The 20,228-nt window shown below is 41.4% G+C and overlaps 1 protein-coding gene across 1 annotated transcript; it reads right to left on the bottom strand.

The window, feature by feature from the left end:
• Positions 1 to 1,392: 1,392 nt before the first annotated feature.
• On the bottom strand, positions 1,393 to 18,513 carry LOC143282340 (glucoside xylosyltransferase 1-like). Its single transcript, XM_076587947.1, has 8 exons — positions 18,411 to 18,513; positions 16,913 to 17,484; positions 14,976 to 15,153; positions 12,731 to 12,865; positions 10,244 to 10,436; positions 5,972 to 6,121; positions 4,736 to 4,908; positions 1,393 to 2,887 (listed from the first exon to the last, which is right to left on the bottom strand). The coding sequence occupies exons 2-8, from the start codon at positions 17,443 to 17,445 to the stop codon at positions 2,720 to 2,722; spliced, it is 1,530 nt and encodes a 509-aa protein (XP_076444062.1). The 5' UTR covers positions 17,446 to 17,484; positions 18,411 to 18,513; the 3' UTR covers positions 1,393 to 2,719.
• Positions 18,514 to 20,228: the final 1,715 nt, after the last annotated feature.

Raw genomic sequence — 20,228 nt, 5'->3', positions numbered from 1 at the left:
CTTCAGTTGATTACTAATTATCTATGTTTCTGTACCTGTGCTTACACTGTGCTGTCATGTTCTGTCAGTCTGTGTGTTTCCTTACCTTCAGATGATTACTAATTATCTATGTTTCTGTACCTGTGCTTACACTCTTCTCTGATGTTCTGTCAGTCTGTGTGTTTCCTTACCTTCAGATGATTACTAATTATCTATGTTTCTGTACCTGTGCTTACACTCTTCTCTCATGTTCTGTCAGTCTGTGTGTTTCCTTACCTTCAGTTGATTACTAATTATCTATGTTTCTGTACCTGTGCTTACACTCTTCTCTCATGTTCTGTCAGTCTGTGTGTTTCCTTACCTTCAGTTGATTACTAATTATCTATGTTTCTGTACCTGTGCTTACACTGTGCTGTCATGTTCTGTCAGTCTGTGTGTTTCCTTACCTTCAGTTGATTACTAATTATCTATGTTTCTGTACCTGTGCTTACACTGTGCTGTCATGTTCTGTCAGTCTGTGTGTTTCCTTACCTTCAGTTGATTACTAATTATCTATGTTTCTGTACCTGTGCTTACACTGTGCTGTCATGTTCTGTCAGTCTGTGTGTTTCCTTATCTCCAGCTGATTATTAATTATCTATGTTTCTGTACCTGTGCTTACACTGTGCTGTCATGTTCTGTCAGTCTGTGTTTCCTTACCTTCAGTTGATTATTAATTATCTATGTTTCTGTACCTGTGCTTACACTGTGCTGTCATGCTCTGTCAGTCTGTGTTTCCTTACCTTCAGTTGATTATTAATTATCTATGTTTCTGTACCTGTGCTTACACTGTGCTGTCATGTTCTGTCAGTCTGTGTTTCCTTACCTTCAGTTGATTACTAATTATCTATGTTTCTGTACCTGTGCTTACACTCTTCTCTCATGTTCTGTCAGTCTGTGTGTTTCCTTACCTACAGTTGATTACTAATTATCTATGTTTCTGTACCTGTGCTTACACTGTGCTGTCATGTTCTGTCAGTCTGTGTGTTTCCTTACCTTCAGTTGATTACTAATTATCTATGTTTCTGTACCTGTGCTTACACTCTTCTCTGATGTTCTGTCAGTCTGTGTCTTTCATTATCTTTAGTTGACTACTTACTATCTATGTTTCTGTCCGCGTGCTTACACTCTTCTCTCATGCTCTGTCAGTCTGTGCGTTTCATCATATTCAGTTAATTACTTGTTAACTGTGCTTTTGTACGTGTTTCTGTGTTTTTTTCTTTTTCGGTATCGGTCTCTATGTTTTTGTCTCTCAAGTGTCTCTTTCTTCATTTGTCTCTCCCCTCTCCTGCTCCGTCTCTGTCACTCACTTTCTTTTTCTCTCCCACCCCTCCCCCCAACCCCCTCCCTCTTCCCTTCCTTGATGTTCAAATCTTGGGTTTGTCGTTCAACTCCATATGGAGTGATGGCCTAGAGGTAACACGTCCGCCTAGGAAGCAAGAGAATCGGAGTGCACTGGTTCGAATCATGGCTCAGCCGCCGATATTTTCTCCCCTTCCACTAGACCTTGAGTGGTGGTCTGGACGCTAGTCATTCGGATGAGACGATAAACCGAGGTCCCGTGAGCAGCATGCACTTAGCGCACGTATAAGAACCCATGGCAACAAAAGGGTTGTTCTTGGCAAAATTCTTTAGAAAAATCCACTTTGATAAGAAAAACAAATAAAACTGCACGCAGGAAAAAATACCAAAAAAATGGGTGGCACTGTAGTGTAGCGCCGCGCTCTCCCTGGGGAGAGCAGCCCAAATTTCACACAGAGAAATCTGTTGTCATAAAATGAAATACAAATATATTTTGAAGGATGAGTGTGAACTTCAATTTACATCCTTTTTCTAAATACTTGACTGTATCCTTTCCTTTTTTTCCCTCTCTTAAAAAAAAAACTTCTTTGTCCCCTCATAGGCAAGGGCAGCATGTAAAAAAGAAAAAAAAAAAAAATAAAAAAAAAAGGTACACAGGCTTATGTTTGACTATTGTAAATAAACAACTTGTCGTGTCATGTCGTGTCTTGCCTTGTCTTTTCTCCACCCTCCATTAGCGCATGTGTTTGTTTCGGAACTGCACCAGTGTTCCTTTTATCCACAATTAAACAGCAGAATTTATTTCCCAGCAACTGTATTTAACAAGAATCAACAATTACCATTTGGACTGGCTGGCTGGCTGGCTAAACAAGCCATCAGGAAGCCAACCAAACGAAGATGCCGCAAGAGGAAAAAAAAAAAATACGAAAAAGAAAGAGGGAGAACTCTTGAGGCACTATGAGACATATCTTAGAGAGACACACACAAACAAACAAAACCGAAAAAACAAAAATAATACAGCAGCATGAATTAGTTACGAAGTTTACCAAATACACAGTTCAACAAATACAGATTTTTTTGATTTTTTTTTTTTTTTCCAAACCATGCAAACGGTGGCAAATCAATTGCAAACAAATAAGGAATAAATAAACAATGCTCTCGACTCCCAGGCTCATCAAACAAACACAATTCACCATCATCAGTAACAGTCTGAGCTTGCACACACACACACACACACACACACACACACACACACAAAAGAAAGCCACCTCCACATGAGTCCACAGTTTCCCCTTCCTCACGACGGCACCACCACCAAACCAAATCAGCTGCCAAGGAACAAAACGGTTCCTACAATCCCTCCACCCCTCCCCCCACCCCCCTCCCCATGGACCACCTTTCAGTCCAGCATCCCTTGAGCGTCGTGACCTCTGGTCTCCATGACGACCTCCTGCAGCTGTTTGAGGAAGATGTGTCTGTACTTGCCGCACTGCGTCAGACCCGTGGACTCCAGGTTCTTCCTCACCGTCTCCAGCAGGACAAACTCCACGTCCTGGCCCAGCCGGAACTGAAACACGCCCAGCAGACCGTTCCCATCACACTATCTCATCTAAACTATCCCATTAAATCATTTCATCAAGCTATCTATCAAATCAAACTATTTACCCCATCAAACTATCCCATCAAAAAAAACTTTACCATCAATCCCATCAAACCATCACATCAAACTATCAATCCCATAAAACTATCTTATCCCAAACTATCCCATCAGACAATCTAATCAAAACTATCCCATCAAACTATCCCATCAAACAATCCTATCAAAACTATCCCATCAGACAATCCTATCAAAACTATCCAAACTATCCCATCAGACAATCCTATCAAAACTATCCCATCAAACTATCCCATCAAACAATCCTATCAAAACTATCCCATCAGACAATCCTATCAAAACTATCCAAACTATCCCATCAGACAATCCTATCAAAACTATCCAATCAAACTATCCCATCAAACAATCCTATCAAAACTATCCCATCAGACAATCCTATCAAAACTATCCAAACTATCCCATCAGACAATCCTATCAAAACTATCCAAACTATCCCATCAAAACTATCCCATCAAACTATCTAATCAAAACAATCCTATCAAAGTATCTCATCAAAACAATCACATCCAATTATCCCATCAAAACTATCCTATCCAATTATCCCATCAAAACTTTCCCATCAATCTTCTTTCTTCTCGTTTGTCAGATGGACACCCCATCAAACTACCCCGTCACCCCATTGACCTATCCCCTCAAAACTGTCCTAAACTATCCCCTCAAAACTATCCCCTCAAAACTGTCCTAAACTATCCCCTCAAAACTATCCTAAACTATCCCCTCAAAACTGTCCTAAACTATCCCCTCAAAACTATCCTAAACTATTCCATCAAAACTGTCCAAAACTATCCCCTCAAAACTGTCCTAAACTATCCCCTCAAAACTATCCTAAACTATTCCATCAAAACTGTCCTAAACTATCCCCTCAAAACTGTCCAAAACTGTCCTAAACTATCCTCTCAAAACTATCCTAAACTGTCCCCTCAAAACTATCCTAAACTATCCCATCAAAACTATCCAATCCAATGGGTGCCTCAATTCTGTGACAGTGAAAACTGAATCAAATCCTATCCAAAAAACATGAAAAGAAAACCCAACTAAGTATTATCTCTCTCTCTCTTTCTCTTGTTCTGGTAAATGAAGATTCTGAGAATTCACTGATCATTGTTCAGACTGCTAGCGAAAATAAAGAAAATACACCTTCAATTATAGATTATAAACAAAACAAAAACTAAATGTTGTTGCCTGCTAGCAAACTAGGTTTCAGCTTTCAAATCCGATTTCTTGTCTTGACGAAGTCTTGATTGTTGTTTCGGAAAAGCATCCATTCCCATTCAAGAGGATAAGTTCCTGTGTGCTTGTAAAACAGCTGCTTCTTTTTTTTCCAAATCATAATGCTTTTATCATGGACAACAAAAGCAAAAGTGCTATCAAGAGCAATGACAGGAAAGAATTAGATGAAAACAGCCAACAGAACAGTCAGAATCATAGAATCATTGACAACTGACACAGAAAACAGCATACAGAAAAAGTGTCACATTGATGCACACTAACAAAATCATTAGCACAGACCAACAGAACCAATCACAGAGTATCACAACCAAAACATGGCTTATTAAAATCAGTTTAAGTGTTCAGAATGGTCAAATTATAAAAATCATTTAATCAATTTTACCATCCGCGCTAGAAAAACAAGGCAGTCTCTTATATTTTTTAAACCAGTGTAGATAGCCTTAGAAAATCCCAGGTTTACCGTTCTTTCAGAAAAAAAAAAACCCCACAAAACAAGACAGTCTCTCTCACATTTTTAAAGGCAGTGTAGACAGCCTTGAAGGCTGGCTGTTTGTCGTTGTGCATGACCCGACGAGAGCCATGCAGGACGAAGGCTCCGTGCTGCTCTGCTGGCTTGCACACACTCATGTACATGCAGTGGTCTGGGCGGTAGTTCCAGTCACATGTGTACTTGAACAGCTCATCTGTAAAACGATTTTATTGGGCGACTTTTGTGATACCGGAGTTATTCATCTGACATGCAAACCAAGTCCCAGAAAATGAAGTTTCGTTCCACGGGCGCAATAGCCGAGTGGTTAAAGCGTTGGACTGTCAATCTGAGGGTCCCGGGTTCGAATCATGGTGACGGCGCCTGGTGGGAAAAGGGTGGAGATTTTTACGATCTCCCAGGTCAACATATGTGCAAACCTGCTAGTGCCTGAACCCCCTTCGTGTGTATATGCAAGCAGAAGATCAAATACGCACGTTAAAGATCCTGTAATCCATGTTAGCGTTCGGTGGGTTATGGAAACAAGAACATACCCAGCATGCACACCCCCGAAAACGGAGTATGGCTGCCTACATGGCGGGGTAAAAACGGTCATACACGTAAAAGCCCACTCGTGTGCATACGAGTGAACGCAGAAGAAGAAGAAGTAGTTTCGTTCATGTGTGTGTGTGTTAACCCATTCACCCCCAGGGAGTTTACAGTCTCGGCAAGTTCCCCTGCCATATTGATGCAGAAAAACAAACAAAATGTACTTAAAACCCCTTGACTGCCATAAACTTATTACGTACGTGCATAGTGACGTCACTGATGACGTCATCAGAAAAAGGGAAATAGCTCTGGAAGGCTGAAAATTCACACAGTTTGTCTAGAGTGGTTTATCTCCAGACCATTTTCTCAGTTTTAGGCTTATTGTTTTGGATAATGTTTTATGACCTGAAACACCACTTTCTGCTGTTTTCCCCCTGGCACTGAAGGGGTTTTAAATCAACCGGTTTTCCTCAAAACTCACACACGGGGACAGAGCTGGAAGTTTGCTTAGAGTTTATGCATAAAGCCTAAAAGAAGTGCTTACCTACAGTAAAGTTATGTCTTGAACGAGTTCAAATGAAACTGTGTTGCTTACAACCCAGCCAACCCCTTTGGGGCCATTTCAGGGCTGTTTTAAAGAAGTCAACCATTATGATATACAAGAATATTACCTCTAAAAGAGAATGTTGGCATGCTCGCTTATAAAAAGATGACAAAACAAAAGTCATTACCTGGGTGATAGTGGAAATAGATGTTGATGAGATCCTGGTCTCCCCATGTTATCTTCAGACGGTATTCCTTGTAGAACTTCAGCATGGATGGCAGCCATGTCGACTGACGCAGCCGTGTCAAATTCATCAGCATTACACCTGAATTCACACCTGTGTGTTGAACAAAACAACACACTATGCATTCACAAAAGCAACACACCATGCATTCAGACCACCTGCATGTTGAATGAAACAACACACAACACATTAAAAGTACCTGTATGCTGAACAAAACAACACACTATGCAATCAAACCACCTGTATGTTGAACAAAACAACACACTACACATTCAAAGTACCTGCACGTTGAACAAAACAACAACACAAGTGAGCATATGTGAAGGATTCATGTCATGGTTGTGCAATAGGTTATTGTCTTAAAGTGTGTGTGTGTGTGTGTGTGTGTGTGTGTGTGTGTGTGGGTGGGTGGGTGGGTGGGTGGGTGGGTAGGTAGGTGTGCGCATTTTACATTTATATACAATCTATTTGTTGGGACTTTTTTTTTTTTTTAACATTGTTGTACACTACCTTGTCTTTACATGTGTGTGTGTGTGGGGGGGGGGGGGTGAGGGTGAGAGTTAAATATTTATATTTTATTTGCTGGATGTTTTCTATCAGTATGCATTGTTGTGCAATACTTTATTGTCTTAATGTGTGCACGTGTGTGGGGGTGTGTGGGGTTGTTTTAGTCAGCTACTGAGAGTTTTTATCTTACTTGTTTTAGTGTATTGTATGGTACATGTTCATTTTTATGTTGGTGTCTACAACGAGCCTGTGATTGTACACGTTAATTTCCATGTGGATTAATAAAGTGTTTATGAATTTGAATTTTGAATTTTGAATGGTTGGTATATGTTTTCATGATTAAATAACACCTGAAAAAAATAATGTTTAAGAATTGATGATCAGCTGCATGAAATTATTACATGTGAAAACACTGAAGAGAGCTTCATATTATTTCACTGTGTTCATCTATTTCATTTACTATAATATTATAGCTGTTGTGATTTGTGTTGTGATGGTGCATAATGTTTAGTAATAGTATTGTTATTCTTATCATTGATATTTCATCATTACCCTTGTCTCTCCGTGAGTAGCAGATAAACAGGAATGGACACATTAGCTTTGTCGTCATCTTGATACATCTGATGATTATATGGATCAGTCTGCATGCTTCAACACCTTGAAACTAAAAGAAACGGAAACTGCAATGCTGTACCAAGAGAAAGGAAGTGAGGGTGCTGGTGATGCATGTGTTGACAAACAGAAACTGCCATGCCATACCCAGAAAAGGAACAAAGGGGTACTGGACAGGTGCATACTGACAAACAGAAACTGCCATGCCATACCCAGAAAAGGAACAAAGGGGTACTGGACAGGTGCATACTGACAAACAGAAACTGCCATGCCATACCCAGAAAAGGAACAAAGGGGTACTGGACAGGTGCATACTGACAAACAGAAACTGCCATGCCATACCCAGAAAAGGAACAAAGGGGTACCGGACATGTACATACTGACAAACAGAAAGTGCTATGCCATACCCAGAAAAGGAACAAAGGGGTACCGGACATGTACATACTGACAAACAGAAACTGCCATGCCATACCCAGAAAAGGAACAAAGGGGTACTGGACATGTACATACTGACAAACAGAAAGTGCTATGCCATACCCAGAAAAGGAACAAAGGGGTACTGGACAGGTGCATACTGACAAACAGAAACTGCCATGCCATACCCAGAAAAGGAACAAAGGGGTACTGGACAGGTGCATACTGACAAACAGAAACTGCCATGCCATACCCAGAAAAGGAACAAAGGGGTACTGGACAGGTGCATACTGACAAACAGAAACTGCCATGCCATACCCAGAAAAGGAACAAAGGGGTACCGGACATGTACATACTGACAAACAGAAAAACTGCCATGTCCACTACTGAACACCACCAAAATGACTCAGCAGCAGTGCAAGGTCTCCTTTGGTGTGTGGACTCCTGGCAATCTAACACTGACGGTTCCCTGTGGACTGCCGGCACTGGGACTGCGACAGATGAACCTACGTGTTGCCGCGTATGGGGGACTCAGGATGTGCGGCATGGGAGTAATGCCACTGAAATGGTGCAGATGGGGCAGCAAAAAAAAAAAAAAAAAAAAAAAAACAGAAGAAGAAACTGGCATGCTGCATCCAGAGACCTAGAGGTAGGGGTAGGGGTGCCATGCCGTACACAGAGGCGGGACATAGGGTTGTTGGTGATGTATGTATTGACAAACAGAAACAGAAACTACCATGTCATACCCAGAAAAAGAACACTGGGGTACTGGAGATCTATGTATTGATAAACAGAAACTGCCATGCCCACTACTGAACACCACTGAAGTGACTCAGCAGCAGTGCAAGGTCTCCTCTGGTGTGTGGACTCATGGCGACCTAACGCTGATGGTTCCCTGTGGACTGTCAACATTGGGACTGCGACAGACAAACCCAGATGTGGCCATGTATGGGAGGACTTGGAATGAGTGGTGTGGGAGTAATGCCACTGAAATCAGTGCAGATGATGGGGCAGCAAAAAAACGAGAGAAGAAACTGCCATGCCGCACCCAGAGGCCAGACATAGGGGTGTTGGTGATGTATGTATTGACCAAAAACTGCCATGTTGTACCCAGAGGCTGGACATAGGGGTGTTGGTGATGTATGTATTGACCAAAAACTGCCATGTTGTACCCAGAGGCTGGACATAGGGGTGTTGGTGATGTATGTATTGACCAAAAACTGCCATGTTGTACCCAGAGGCTGGACATAGGGGTGTTGGTGATGTATGTATTGACCAAAAACTGCCATGTTGTACCCAGAGGCTGGACATAGGGGTGTTGGTGATGTATGTATTGACCAACACAAACTGCCATGTTGTACCCAGAGGCTGGACATAGGGGTGTTGGTGATGTATGTATTGACCAACACAAACTGCCATGTTGTACCCAGAGGCTGGACATAGGGGTGTTGGTGATGTATGTATTGACCAAAAACTGCCATGTTGTACCCAGAGGCTGGACATAGGGGTGTTGGTGATGTATGTATTGACCAACACAAGCTGCCATGTCGTACCCAGAGGCTGGACATAGGGGTGTTAGTGATGTATGTATTGACCAAAAACTGCCATGTCGTACCCAGAGGCTGGACATAGGGGTGTTGGTGATGTACACATTGACCAACACAAACTGCCATGCCGTACCCAGAGGCTGGACATAGGGGTGTTGGTGATGTATGTATTGACCAACACAAGCTGCCATGTCGTACCCAGAGGCTGGATATAGGGGTGTTGGTGATGTACACATTGACCAACACAAACTGCCATGCCGTACCCAGAGGCTGGACATAGGGGTGTTGGTGATGTATGTATTGACCAACACAAGCTGCCATGTCGTACCCAGAGGCTGGACATAGGGGTGTTGGTGATGTACACATTGACCAACACAAACTGCCATGCCGTACCCAGAGGCTGGACATAGGGGTGTTAGTGATGTAAGTATTGACCAACACAAACTGCCATGTCGTACCCAGAGGCTGGACGTAGGGGTGTTGGTGATGTAAGTATTGACCAACACAAACTGCCATGTCGTACCCAGAGGCTGGACGTAGGGGTGTTGGTGATGTACACATTGACCAAAACAAACTGCCATGCTGTACCCAGAGGCTGGATATAGGGGTATTGGTAATGTAAGCATTGACCACCACAAACTGCTATGTCATACCCAGAGGCTGGACATAGGGGTGTTGGTGATGTACACATTGACCAACACAAACTGCCATGCCGTACCCAGAGGCTGGACATAGGGGTGTTGGTGATGTACACATTGACCAACACAAACTGCCATGTCGTACCCAGAGGCTGGACATAGGGGTGTTGGTGATGTACACATTGACCAACACAAGCTGCCATGTCGTACCCAGAGGCTGGACATAGGGGTGTTGGTGATGTACACATTGACCAACACAAACTGCCATGCCGTACCCAGAGGATGGACATTGGGGTGCTGGGTGCTGGTGATGTATGTACTGACAAACAGAAACAGACACAGCCATGCCATTCTGGTGATGTATGTACTGACAAACAGAAACAGACACAGCCATGCCATTCTGGTGATGTATGTACTGACAAACAGAAACAGACACAGCCATGCCATTCTGGTGATGTATATACTGACAAACAGAAACAGACACAGCCATGCCATACCAAGAGGTGGGACATAGGGGTGGCGGGCGAAGCGGTTGTACCAGCCGGTGCTGGCGTCTTCGTGCTCCGGGGCCAGGGCCACGAGCTGTGTGGCGTTGAAGCGAGCGAAGAAGGACCAGAGCTTGGTCAAGGGGCTGAGGAACAGCACATCCGTGTCCACGTATATCATCGAGTCCACGTCCAGCAGCAATGACTACACACAATGGTGATGATCACCTCTCAGGTTATCCATATATACATCCATCACCAGCAGCACTGTCAATGAGGTTATCGACACGTCACCAGCAGAATTATCACTGAGGTTATCAATTCATCACCAGCAGCATTATCACTGAGGTTAACTCATCACCAGTAGCATTATCACTCAGGTTGTCAACATGTCACCAGCAGAATTATCACTGAGGTTATCAACACTTCACCAGCAGAATTATCACTGAGATTATCAACTCATCACCAGCAGCATTATCACTCAGGTTGTCAACATGTCACCAGCAGAATTATCACTGAGGTTATCAACATGTCACCAGCAGAATTATCACTGAGGTTATCAACATGCCACCAGCAGCATTATCACTGCGGTTATCAACACGTCATCAGCAGAATTATCACTCAGGTTATCAACACATCACCAGCAGAATTATCACTCAGGTTATCAACTCATCACCAGCAGAATTATCACTGAGGTTATCAACATGTCACCAGCAGAATTATCACTCAAGTTATCAACCCACCACCAGCAGCATTATCAATGAGGTTATCAACACGTCACGTGCAGAATTATCACTCAGGTTATCAACACATCACCAGCAGCATTATCACTCAGGTTATCAACACATCACCAGCAGAATTATCACTCAGTTTACTTATACATTACCAGCAGAATTATCACTAAGAATATCTGTACATCACCAGCAGAATTATCACTGAGGTTATCTATACATCACGAGCTGGATTATCACTAAGATTACCTATACATCACCAGTAGAATTATCACTCAGGTTATCTATACATTACCAGCAGAATTATCACTTAGGTTATTTATACATCACCAGCAGATTATCAATATCACTCAGGTATCTATACATCACCAGCAGAATTATCACTCAGGTTGTCAATACATCACCACCTGGATTATCACTCAGTTTATCTATATATCACCAGCAGATTTATCACACAGGTTATCAAGACATCATCAGCAGAATTACCTCAAGATCTGACTAAGCGTGTTGGGTTACGCTGCTGGTTAGACATCTGCTTAGCAGATGTGGTATAGCGTATATGGATTTGTTTGAACATTGTGACGCCTCCTTGAGTAACTGAACTGAACTGAACAGCAGAACTATCACTCAGGTTATCAATGTCACCAGCAGAATTATCACTTGGGTTATCAATATGTCACTAGCAGAATCACCACTCAGGTCATCAATATATGACCAACTGAATTATCACTCGAGTTATAAATACATCACCAGCAGCAATATCACTTGGGTTATCAAAACATCAGCAAAATTCATGGCAGCCTACACAGAAAATATTAATAATCACTCAGGTCATCAATACATCTTCAGAAGAACTGACAGAAGCCAACAGAGATAATAATAATGACCACCCATCAGGTTATCAATACATCCAACAGACTGCAGCCAGCGGAGAGAAAAAGGATGAACAGTCAAATAGCAACACTGTTTTAATCCTTGCACCTTTTGATGTTTTAAACAATTCTGAACATACTGATGAGGTAACTACATTCTTATTTTAGAAAAACAAAACAAAGAATGATAAAAGAAGTGGAACCAGTAAAAGTGGAACCAGTAAAAATAACCATCTACAAAATCTGCTGATTTCAAAAATGAAAAATCACACTTTGTAGTCTTTTTAGCTTAAACTGTAAGTTATAGTATGTATGCAAAATGAGATCCTAACCCTGAGCCAGACTGTTCACAGAAAGTGTAGATACTATGGCATGGAAACACAATGTGCTCACCAGATAACGGAAGAGAAATGCACATGTTGTATTTTGGGAATATGTGATTTTCTTTAAATTTAACCCATTCACCCCTGGGGAGTTTACAGCCTTGGCAGACTTCCATGCCTTTCTGATGAAAAAAAAAAAAAGCAGAAAATATGCTGTTTTTCCTCCAAATCAATTGTTTTCACATCTAGTAATACTGTATAAGTTAGTTCCCTTCCCTTATGGTTTATGTATGTGAAGGAATGTGGAAACTGTTTCAGTGAATCAAATTTAATGCCGGATCAATGCAAGGGCACAGGGTCGAATGAGTTAAACAGCGTTTGTAATTCATATTCAAAGTATCTTTTGGGAAGGTTAGAATTTCACACAGATTTTGAATGTGATAAGCCATGGACAGTATTACTACATCTCACAGTGTAGAATAAAGAAGGTACAGTTTGGGACACACACACACACACACACACACACACACACAAACAAACAAAAAAACAAACAAAAAAAGGAAAAATACTCACAGGAATAAACAGTCTCTGGGTTGCACATGGTTTGAACAGCTTTTTCCATTCATTTGCATTCTCTGAAGCAGGGAATGTGATGTCGTACAATCTGTATTCCACTTTATCCAGAAAGTCCGTTGGCCACAAGGTAAACTGGAAAAAAGAACAAACGTATGAGTGTATATGTATATTTAGATATCTCTCTCTCTCTCTCTCTCTGTTCCTCTGGAACTTTTCAAACCATGCCCTGGCCTGCATTACAGACGTAAGTCCCATGGTTTTAGAACATCTGTGTAATTCAGATTTGTCCTGGAAATCTCTTTGTGACAGGTGTCGATACTACTACTAGTTACTAGTTACTACTACTACTACTAGTCTATAACAACCACGAATAAATGAATAATACTAATGATAACAATAATAATAACAATAACAATAATAATAATGATAATGATAATAATAACAAGAGAGGCAAGGCCTTCAAGACTCACTTGTGATACACTTAAAAAAAAATCTAATTGTTAAAATGTGTTCTGTATTTGTTATTATAAAGCTTCAGGTTAAAAGAAAAAGAAAAAAAAGTCATAACGACAGATTCAAACCCTGCATGTTCAGGTGAGAAGAAACTGTCTTACCCATTACACTATCGGGGCTCCTTAGCTGATGTTCAAAAATATTTAAACATGCTTTTCTAAAGGGTGATAAATCGATTGTGGTATTCGCAGTGAGAACGCTGTTTAAATCATATTATTCTGATGTATCTTGGGCATTCAAAAAATCTTTAAGGGCAATTAAAAACTCTTTTTAATTCCGCAGTAAAGGAGATGTGGCTATCGCCACAATCACACTGCAACATTTAGCCGTTTTCTTTGGATCTAGACAGATGTACAAGTTTAGTTACACCCGGCTGACACAGTCGATTCAATTTCTCTTTTATGTTCATTCTAGTTCTAGTTTTATAGTTTTAAAGCTGATGTGAAAATTGAGTATTCTGTTAAACTAATAACATGCAGAGCCAAGTACGAGTACTTCTAAACGTCGTATGAAGTGAAAAGGACTTCTTTTTGAGAAAAGTCAAGACTGGAAATATTTACGTTTCATCAATTCAAGGGTATTAACTCTCATGGTTTATTATTTTTAACTGTGAATTCCGACTGATTCTGTGGATATTTTTATGGCAGTTTGGGGCATAATCCAGTAAGTGATGAGGCATTCACAAATCTTTCCCTGAATAAATATTTAACGGTCTCCTTCTCCACCTTTCCATCACATGTTATCGTGCATTATTGATTGAATATAGGATTGAACAGGCAGGTCAACAACTTGAAACAAAATGGCATCATTCACGAAGAATATGAGCACGCGCATGTGTATGCAACTGATTTTTGCCCATGACCTTCTGGGCTAAGCCAATAGATCTATAAAGTCCACTCGTCGTATTGATTTTAGTATTTTCCGAAAAGGATCACTTGGGCGAATGAAAATAGTGAAGGAGCTGTACACTGAGAGTAAAACACACAAGCTTTTTATGTATTGAGTATAATTTCAAAATGTAATGTTTAAGATGAGAAAGATCAGTTTAAAGCAAATTAAGCCCCCTAGCATTAACTACAGATTAATTTCCCTGTTTTACTATCTGCACCAAAGACATGCAAAATAAATATAACTTCCATGCTTAGCAAAAGAAGTTCCTGTTTGAACAAAAAATGATAAAAATGACTGCTCTTGTTGTTGTCAGAATATCAGATCAAAGTGCCAAGTTTAGAGAAAAAAAATAATACAAATATAACAGTAAATTCAGTTTGCATATAATTTGGCTTCTTTTTTTAAATTTTTTTGTGCCCATCCAACAGGTGCAATACTGTTTTAAAGAAGATGACTGGAAAGAACTGAGTTTTTCCTATTTTTATGCCCAATTTGGTGTCAACTGACAAAGTATTTGCAGAGAAAATGGCAATGTTAAAGTTTACCACAGACACACACACACACACACAGACAACCGAACAGTGGGTTAAAACATAGACTCACTTTGTTTACACAAGTGAGTCAATAATAATGATGATGATAAAGATAATGACTTTCATAACTATCATTATTTATACTAATCATAACAATAACAACAATACAGTTATACAGTGCTTTTCAAAGCGCTTCACAACAACATCTCAGTCAGACAGACTCAAAGATCCATTCATTCAATTTCATCCAGTCAGCCTTCTCCACCACTTGTCGCTTCGCCCACCACAGAGGACGGCATGGTTACCTGGTCGGTGAAGAAGCCATGCAGCTCCCTCTCGGCAAATATGTGCAGCACGAAGGGCGTGGAGGTGGTCAGGACCAGGGCTGACTTCAGCAGCACCATCACCTCCTCCGCTCGGTCGCCACAGGCAACCACCGCCAGGTGGATCACGTGCACCTGCACCCGCACCTCTTTCCCCACCCTGTCATTACAAGGTAAATGTCATCACAACACAAGGCACATGATACCTGTACCTCTTTCCCCACCCTGTCGTCACCAGGTAAATGTCATCACAACACAAGGCACATGATACCTGTACCTCTTTCCCCACCCTGTCATCACAAGGTGAATGTCACCACAACACAAGGCACATGATACCTGTACCTCTTTCCCCACCCTGTCGTCACAAGGTAAATGTCATCACAACACAAGGCACATGATACCTGTACCTCTTTCCCCACCCTGTCATCACAAGGTAAATGTCATCACAACACAAGGCACTTGATACCTGTACCTCTTTCCCCACCCTGTCGTCACAAGGTGAATGTCATCACAACACAAGGTACAAGATACCTGTACCTCTTTCCCCACCCTGTCATTACAAGGTAAATGTCATCACAACACAAGGCACATGATACCTGTACCTCTTCCCCCACCCTGTCGTTACAAGGTAAATGTCATCACAACACAAGGCACATGATACCTGTACCTCTTTCCCCACCCTGTCGTCACAAGGTGAATGTCATCACAACACAAGGCACATAACATGATACCTGTATTTCTTTCCTCACCATGTCATCACAAGGGAAATGTCATCACAACACAAGGCACTTCATACCTGTACCTCTTTCCCCACCCTGTCATCACAAGGTAAATGTCATCACAACACAAGGCACATGATACCTGTACCTCTTTCCCCATCCTGTCATCATGAGGTAAATGTCATCACAACACAAGGCACATGATACCTGTACCTCTTTCCCCACCCTGTCATCACAAGGTAAATGTCATCACAACACAAGGCACATGATACCTGTACCTCTTTCCCCACCCTGTCGTCACAAGGTGAATGTCATCACAACACAAGGCACATAACATGATACCTGTATTTCTTTCCCCACCCTGTCATCACAACACAAGGGACACGATACCTGCACCTCTTTCCCCACCCTGTCATCACAAGGTAAATGTCATCACAACACAAGGAACATATGATACCTGTACCTCTTTCCCCACCCTGTTATGAGGTAAATGTCATCACAACACAAGGAACATAACATGATACCTGTATCTCTTTCCCCACCCTGTCATCATGAGGTAAATGTCATCACAACACAAGGCACACGATACCTGCACCTCTTTCCCCACCCTGTCGTCACAAGGTAAATGTCATCACAACACAAAGCACATGATACCTGTACCTCTTTCCCCACCCTGTCGTCACAAGGTAAATGTCATCACAACACAAAGCACATGATACCTGTACCTCTTTCCCCACCCTGTCGTCACAAGGTAAATGTCATCACAACACAAAGCACATGATACCTGTACCTCTTTCCCCACCCTGTCGTCCAAGATAAATGTCATCACAATGCAAAGCACTTAATACCTTTACCTCTTTCCCCACCCTGTCATCATAAGGTGAAGCTTTGAGTCTCTCTCTCTCTAAATAATAATGATGTGCATTTTGATAGAGCTTACTGTGCAGCTCTAAGCAAGTTCAACAAACAATACATGCAAGATGAAAGTGAATAAGGTACAGCAATAAAATGTTTAACTTACAAACTCACTGAAAACATTATCTAAAAACAAAAAAACCCAAGATGGTGTAGCATAACTCACTAACGTCACACACACACACACAAATGCACATATACACAATACACACAATTGATGCATGTAGTTGTGCATGTACACAGACAATCTGAGGGGAAAAAATATCTCTCTCTTGCAATGTGTACCTGTGATGTAAGGGCTGCAGGCCTAAAGTCTGTCCATCATCAGCTGCTTTCATGCGCACCACACCATCCTCTTCGCCATGATGAACTTTCTCCTCCACTCCAACATTCAGTCCCTCTCCTTTGCCTTCAGCACCATTTTCCACCACTTTAATTCTATTCACAACACTGTGTTCTTCAGCAATATTTTCCTGCACTTTAACTTTGTTTATGGAATTGTCTTTTTCTTCCTTCATATCCTTTTTTTTATCACCATCATCCACTTTAACAGCACCATTCTGGCGATCCTCTTCTGAAGGTAGTTTCTGCTTCAATGCATGTGTACCTGTCTCCTCTTTATTCAGAGTTTGTTTTTTAATATCTTCGCTGCTGCCATGTCGGACGAGAGCTTCCTCAAAGGCGAGGTTCTCCGACTTGACCAGCTCAGAGATTTTGTCCTTGCTGTTACTGTGCAGCACATTGTTGAGGTAGAACAGAATGATAGCCACCACCACTACAACTGTCAGTCCAATGCGGAACAGCATTTTCCACTTCATCTGGGCTGGGCTGGCTGTCGCTTCGTCTTGTGTGGGCACCTTGTAAATGAGATTCACATGCATGCATGTGTGCACGCATGCACACACGCACACACACACACACACACACACAGAGCAAATTAAACATTTTTAATGATCAGTGGTTTCTGTCTGTGTCATTGCACTTACATGTATAGTATTTACACAAACATGTGAAGAAAACCATGTGGACAATCTGTGTGTGACTGTGGCAGTGTGAGACAAACTAAAAGGGAGATGAAACTGAATGAGAGATCTGTTCACTTGTGATTGAAACCTTTGTAAAAACTAAAAAAGTTCGTTTATTTTATTCTTTTATGAAAGAGGCCAAATTCATATGCCTTATAATGGGGTGAACATGAAACAGCAGCCAAGAAAAACATGAGGGACTGCAGGTCTCTGGAGTGACATGTAAAATGTAGACATACCTTGTTGGTAGAGATGAAGAGAGGACAACATACATATCATTTCATAGTGTTGTATACATGTAAGACTACGACAAAAAAAGAAACTGAAAAACTGTCTGTTCTGGTGTATTCATGACTCACTATGGAACTGTGAAATCTGTGAAGGGCTCCACTGTTATAATATGTTCAATATATATGTAATTATCACAGACAGAGACTGTGTCTATCCATCAGTAGTTTACTAGTTTAGTTTTCTTACATTACGCATATTTGTTGCATCGTTATATATTCTTTTTAATGTTCTGTTTTGATCACTTCGGATTCATGTCAGTGAGTGAAGTTTGATGTGGTGTGTGTGTGTGCGTGTGCGTGTGACACACTCATGTGTTGAGGATTGTGTGTTTGCCATTGTCATTTTGTCAATCTGCTTCTGTCAGTCTGTGTATTGGAAAGAAAGATTCCAATTCATAATAAAATTTGTTTTCCTTATGGTCATTCCTCAAGTTCAAATAAATTAATAGTAAGATAATCTTCATGCACCTTGCGTTCATTCTGGTGATAAGCCAATGGAAAAGAAAACACGATGATGTTTTAAACCAGACAGCTGACTCTGAAGCACCGAAATCGTCGACAGATGTTCGCCATTTTGCCGCTGAGCAGAAGCAAAAAAAAAGTGTATTCAAGGGCCGTTACCCATAAAACGTTCCCAGCTAAGTTTGTCAGCATTACCCATCTTTAGTTTCAGTTTCAGTTTCAGTAGCTCAAGGAGGCGTCACTGCGTTCGGACAAAGCCATATACGCTACACCACATCTGCCAAGCAGATGCCTGACCAGCAGCGTAACCCAACGCGCTTAGTCAGGCCTTGAGAAAAAAAACAACAAAAAAAACACACAAAAAAACAAAACAAAAAACAAAAAAAACGGGGGAATAAATAATAGATAAGCTTGCATAAATAAATAAATAAATAAATAAATAATAATTATCATATAGAAAAAGGTAGTAGTAATAATATAAAAAATACTAATAAAATGATAATAATAAAACATAAATAAATAAATAAATAAGACAACAATGGTGATAAATAAGCGAATAAATGTAAAATATGAAGACACATATTCACACATACACCCACACATGCATAACAGAAATGCACCAAACATGCAGTTTCACATATATGAAAGCACAGTCAGATACATATAAACGTACATGAGCTCCAACACACACACACACACACACACACACACACACATTACCTTGCACCTCCTCCACACACTCATTTCTAGTCTACGTATCGCAGCTTCCACGGCACACACACACACACACACAAACACACACACTCACAGAGATGAACACTTACTTGTACAAGCACACACACACACGCCCATATCTCCCACCCCCAACCCCACACACGTACATACAAAGATATATATATATATACGTTCCAATATCCTGTTGCTCCCACAGTGTAGGCATGCATACACTCACATACCTCATCCTCTACCCCACCTCCCCCCGCACTCCCACCTCCCCTCACACACACACACACACACACACACACACACACACACACACACACACGTACACATATCTCTCCTGACACTTGTGTACACTTTCACTCTCGCGCATTCACAAACGCACTCAAAAGCACAGACCCACACATACACACAAACACACACAACCGCCACTGACTGGCCGCAAGAGGGATGGGAAAAGATCTCTGATGCCAAGAACGTGGCGTCTAGTGTTTTGCTCGGTCTATTGTATTTGGAAAGGCCCACAGAGACTCTGTTCCGTTTTGAAGAAATTTGCGCAATGTTGGTTTGGAAATGATGCCGATATTTGTTTGATTTGCAAAGCATCGTGCTCTACCTTTCATGTTAGACTTGCGGCCGCTCCCTCTCTCTGCTTCTATTTCTTTGAGGCGATCGATGGTGTGATGGCCTTGTACCTGTTCTTTTTGGTATTCTTTGACTTTTCTGAGGATTTCCGATTTTCCTAGATGTAGGCCGCTCGTTGGTGTTGCGTTACCAGCAAGTCTGTCAGCTCGCTCATTTCCCTTAACACCTGCATGTCCCGGGCAGTATGACCATGTGAGTTTTTTAATCTGAAAGTTGCGCATTGCGTTATGCCACTCTGGGCTTCCCATTCCGTTTTCAATTTTCTGTATGAGGTTCAGAGCGGCTGTCAAAGAAATTCTTTAGAATCGGCAGTTGGAATTGTTCCAGCGCAAGAATGAGAATCGCAACAATTGAGAAATTGGCATATGATTTTGACATTCTATGTCTCCAAGAGACCAGGACAAGTGCAGACAGACCAATACATTTTGAGAATTTCAGTCTTTCAAAGGAATGAAGGAA

Source organism: Babylonia areolata, chromosome 5 (genome assembly GCF_041734735.1).
Source record: "Babylonia areolata isolate BAREFJ2019XMU chromosome 5, ASM4173473v1, whole genome shotgun sequence".
NCBI classification, from domain to species: domain Eukaryota; kingdom Metazoa; phylum Mollusca; class Gastropoda; order Neogastropoda; family Buccinidae; genus Babylonia; species Babylonia areolata.
The sequence above is the reverse complement of the archived record's forward strand: the minus strand, read 5'-3'. Positions and strand labels throughout refer to the sequence as shown.

Excerpts from the sequence above, each read along its gene's own strand:
- LOC143282340 (XM_076587947.1), bottom strand. The coding sequence starts at position 17,445 with ATGAAGTGGAAAATGCTGTTCCGCATTGGACTGACAGTTGTAGTGGTG. Across the intron at positions 15,154-16,912 it reads CTGCAGCCCTTACATCACAG|GGTGGGGAAAGAGGTGCGGG; the intron begins GTACACATTGCA and ends TTGTAATGACAG. Across the intron at positions 4,909-5,971 it reads CTATTTCCACTATCACCCAG|ATGAGCTGTTCAAGTACACA; the intron begins GTAATGACTTTT and ends ATCGTTTTACAG.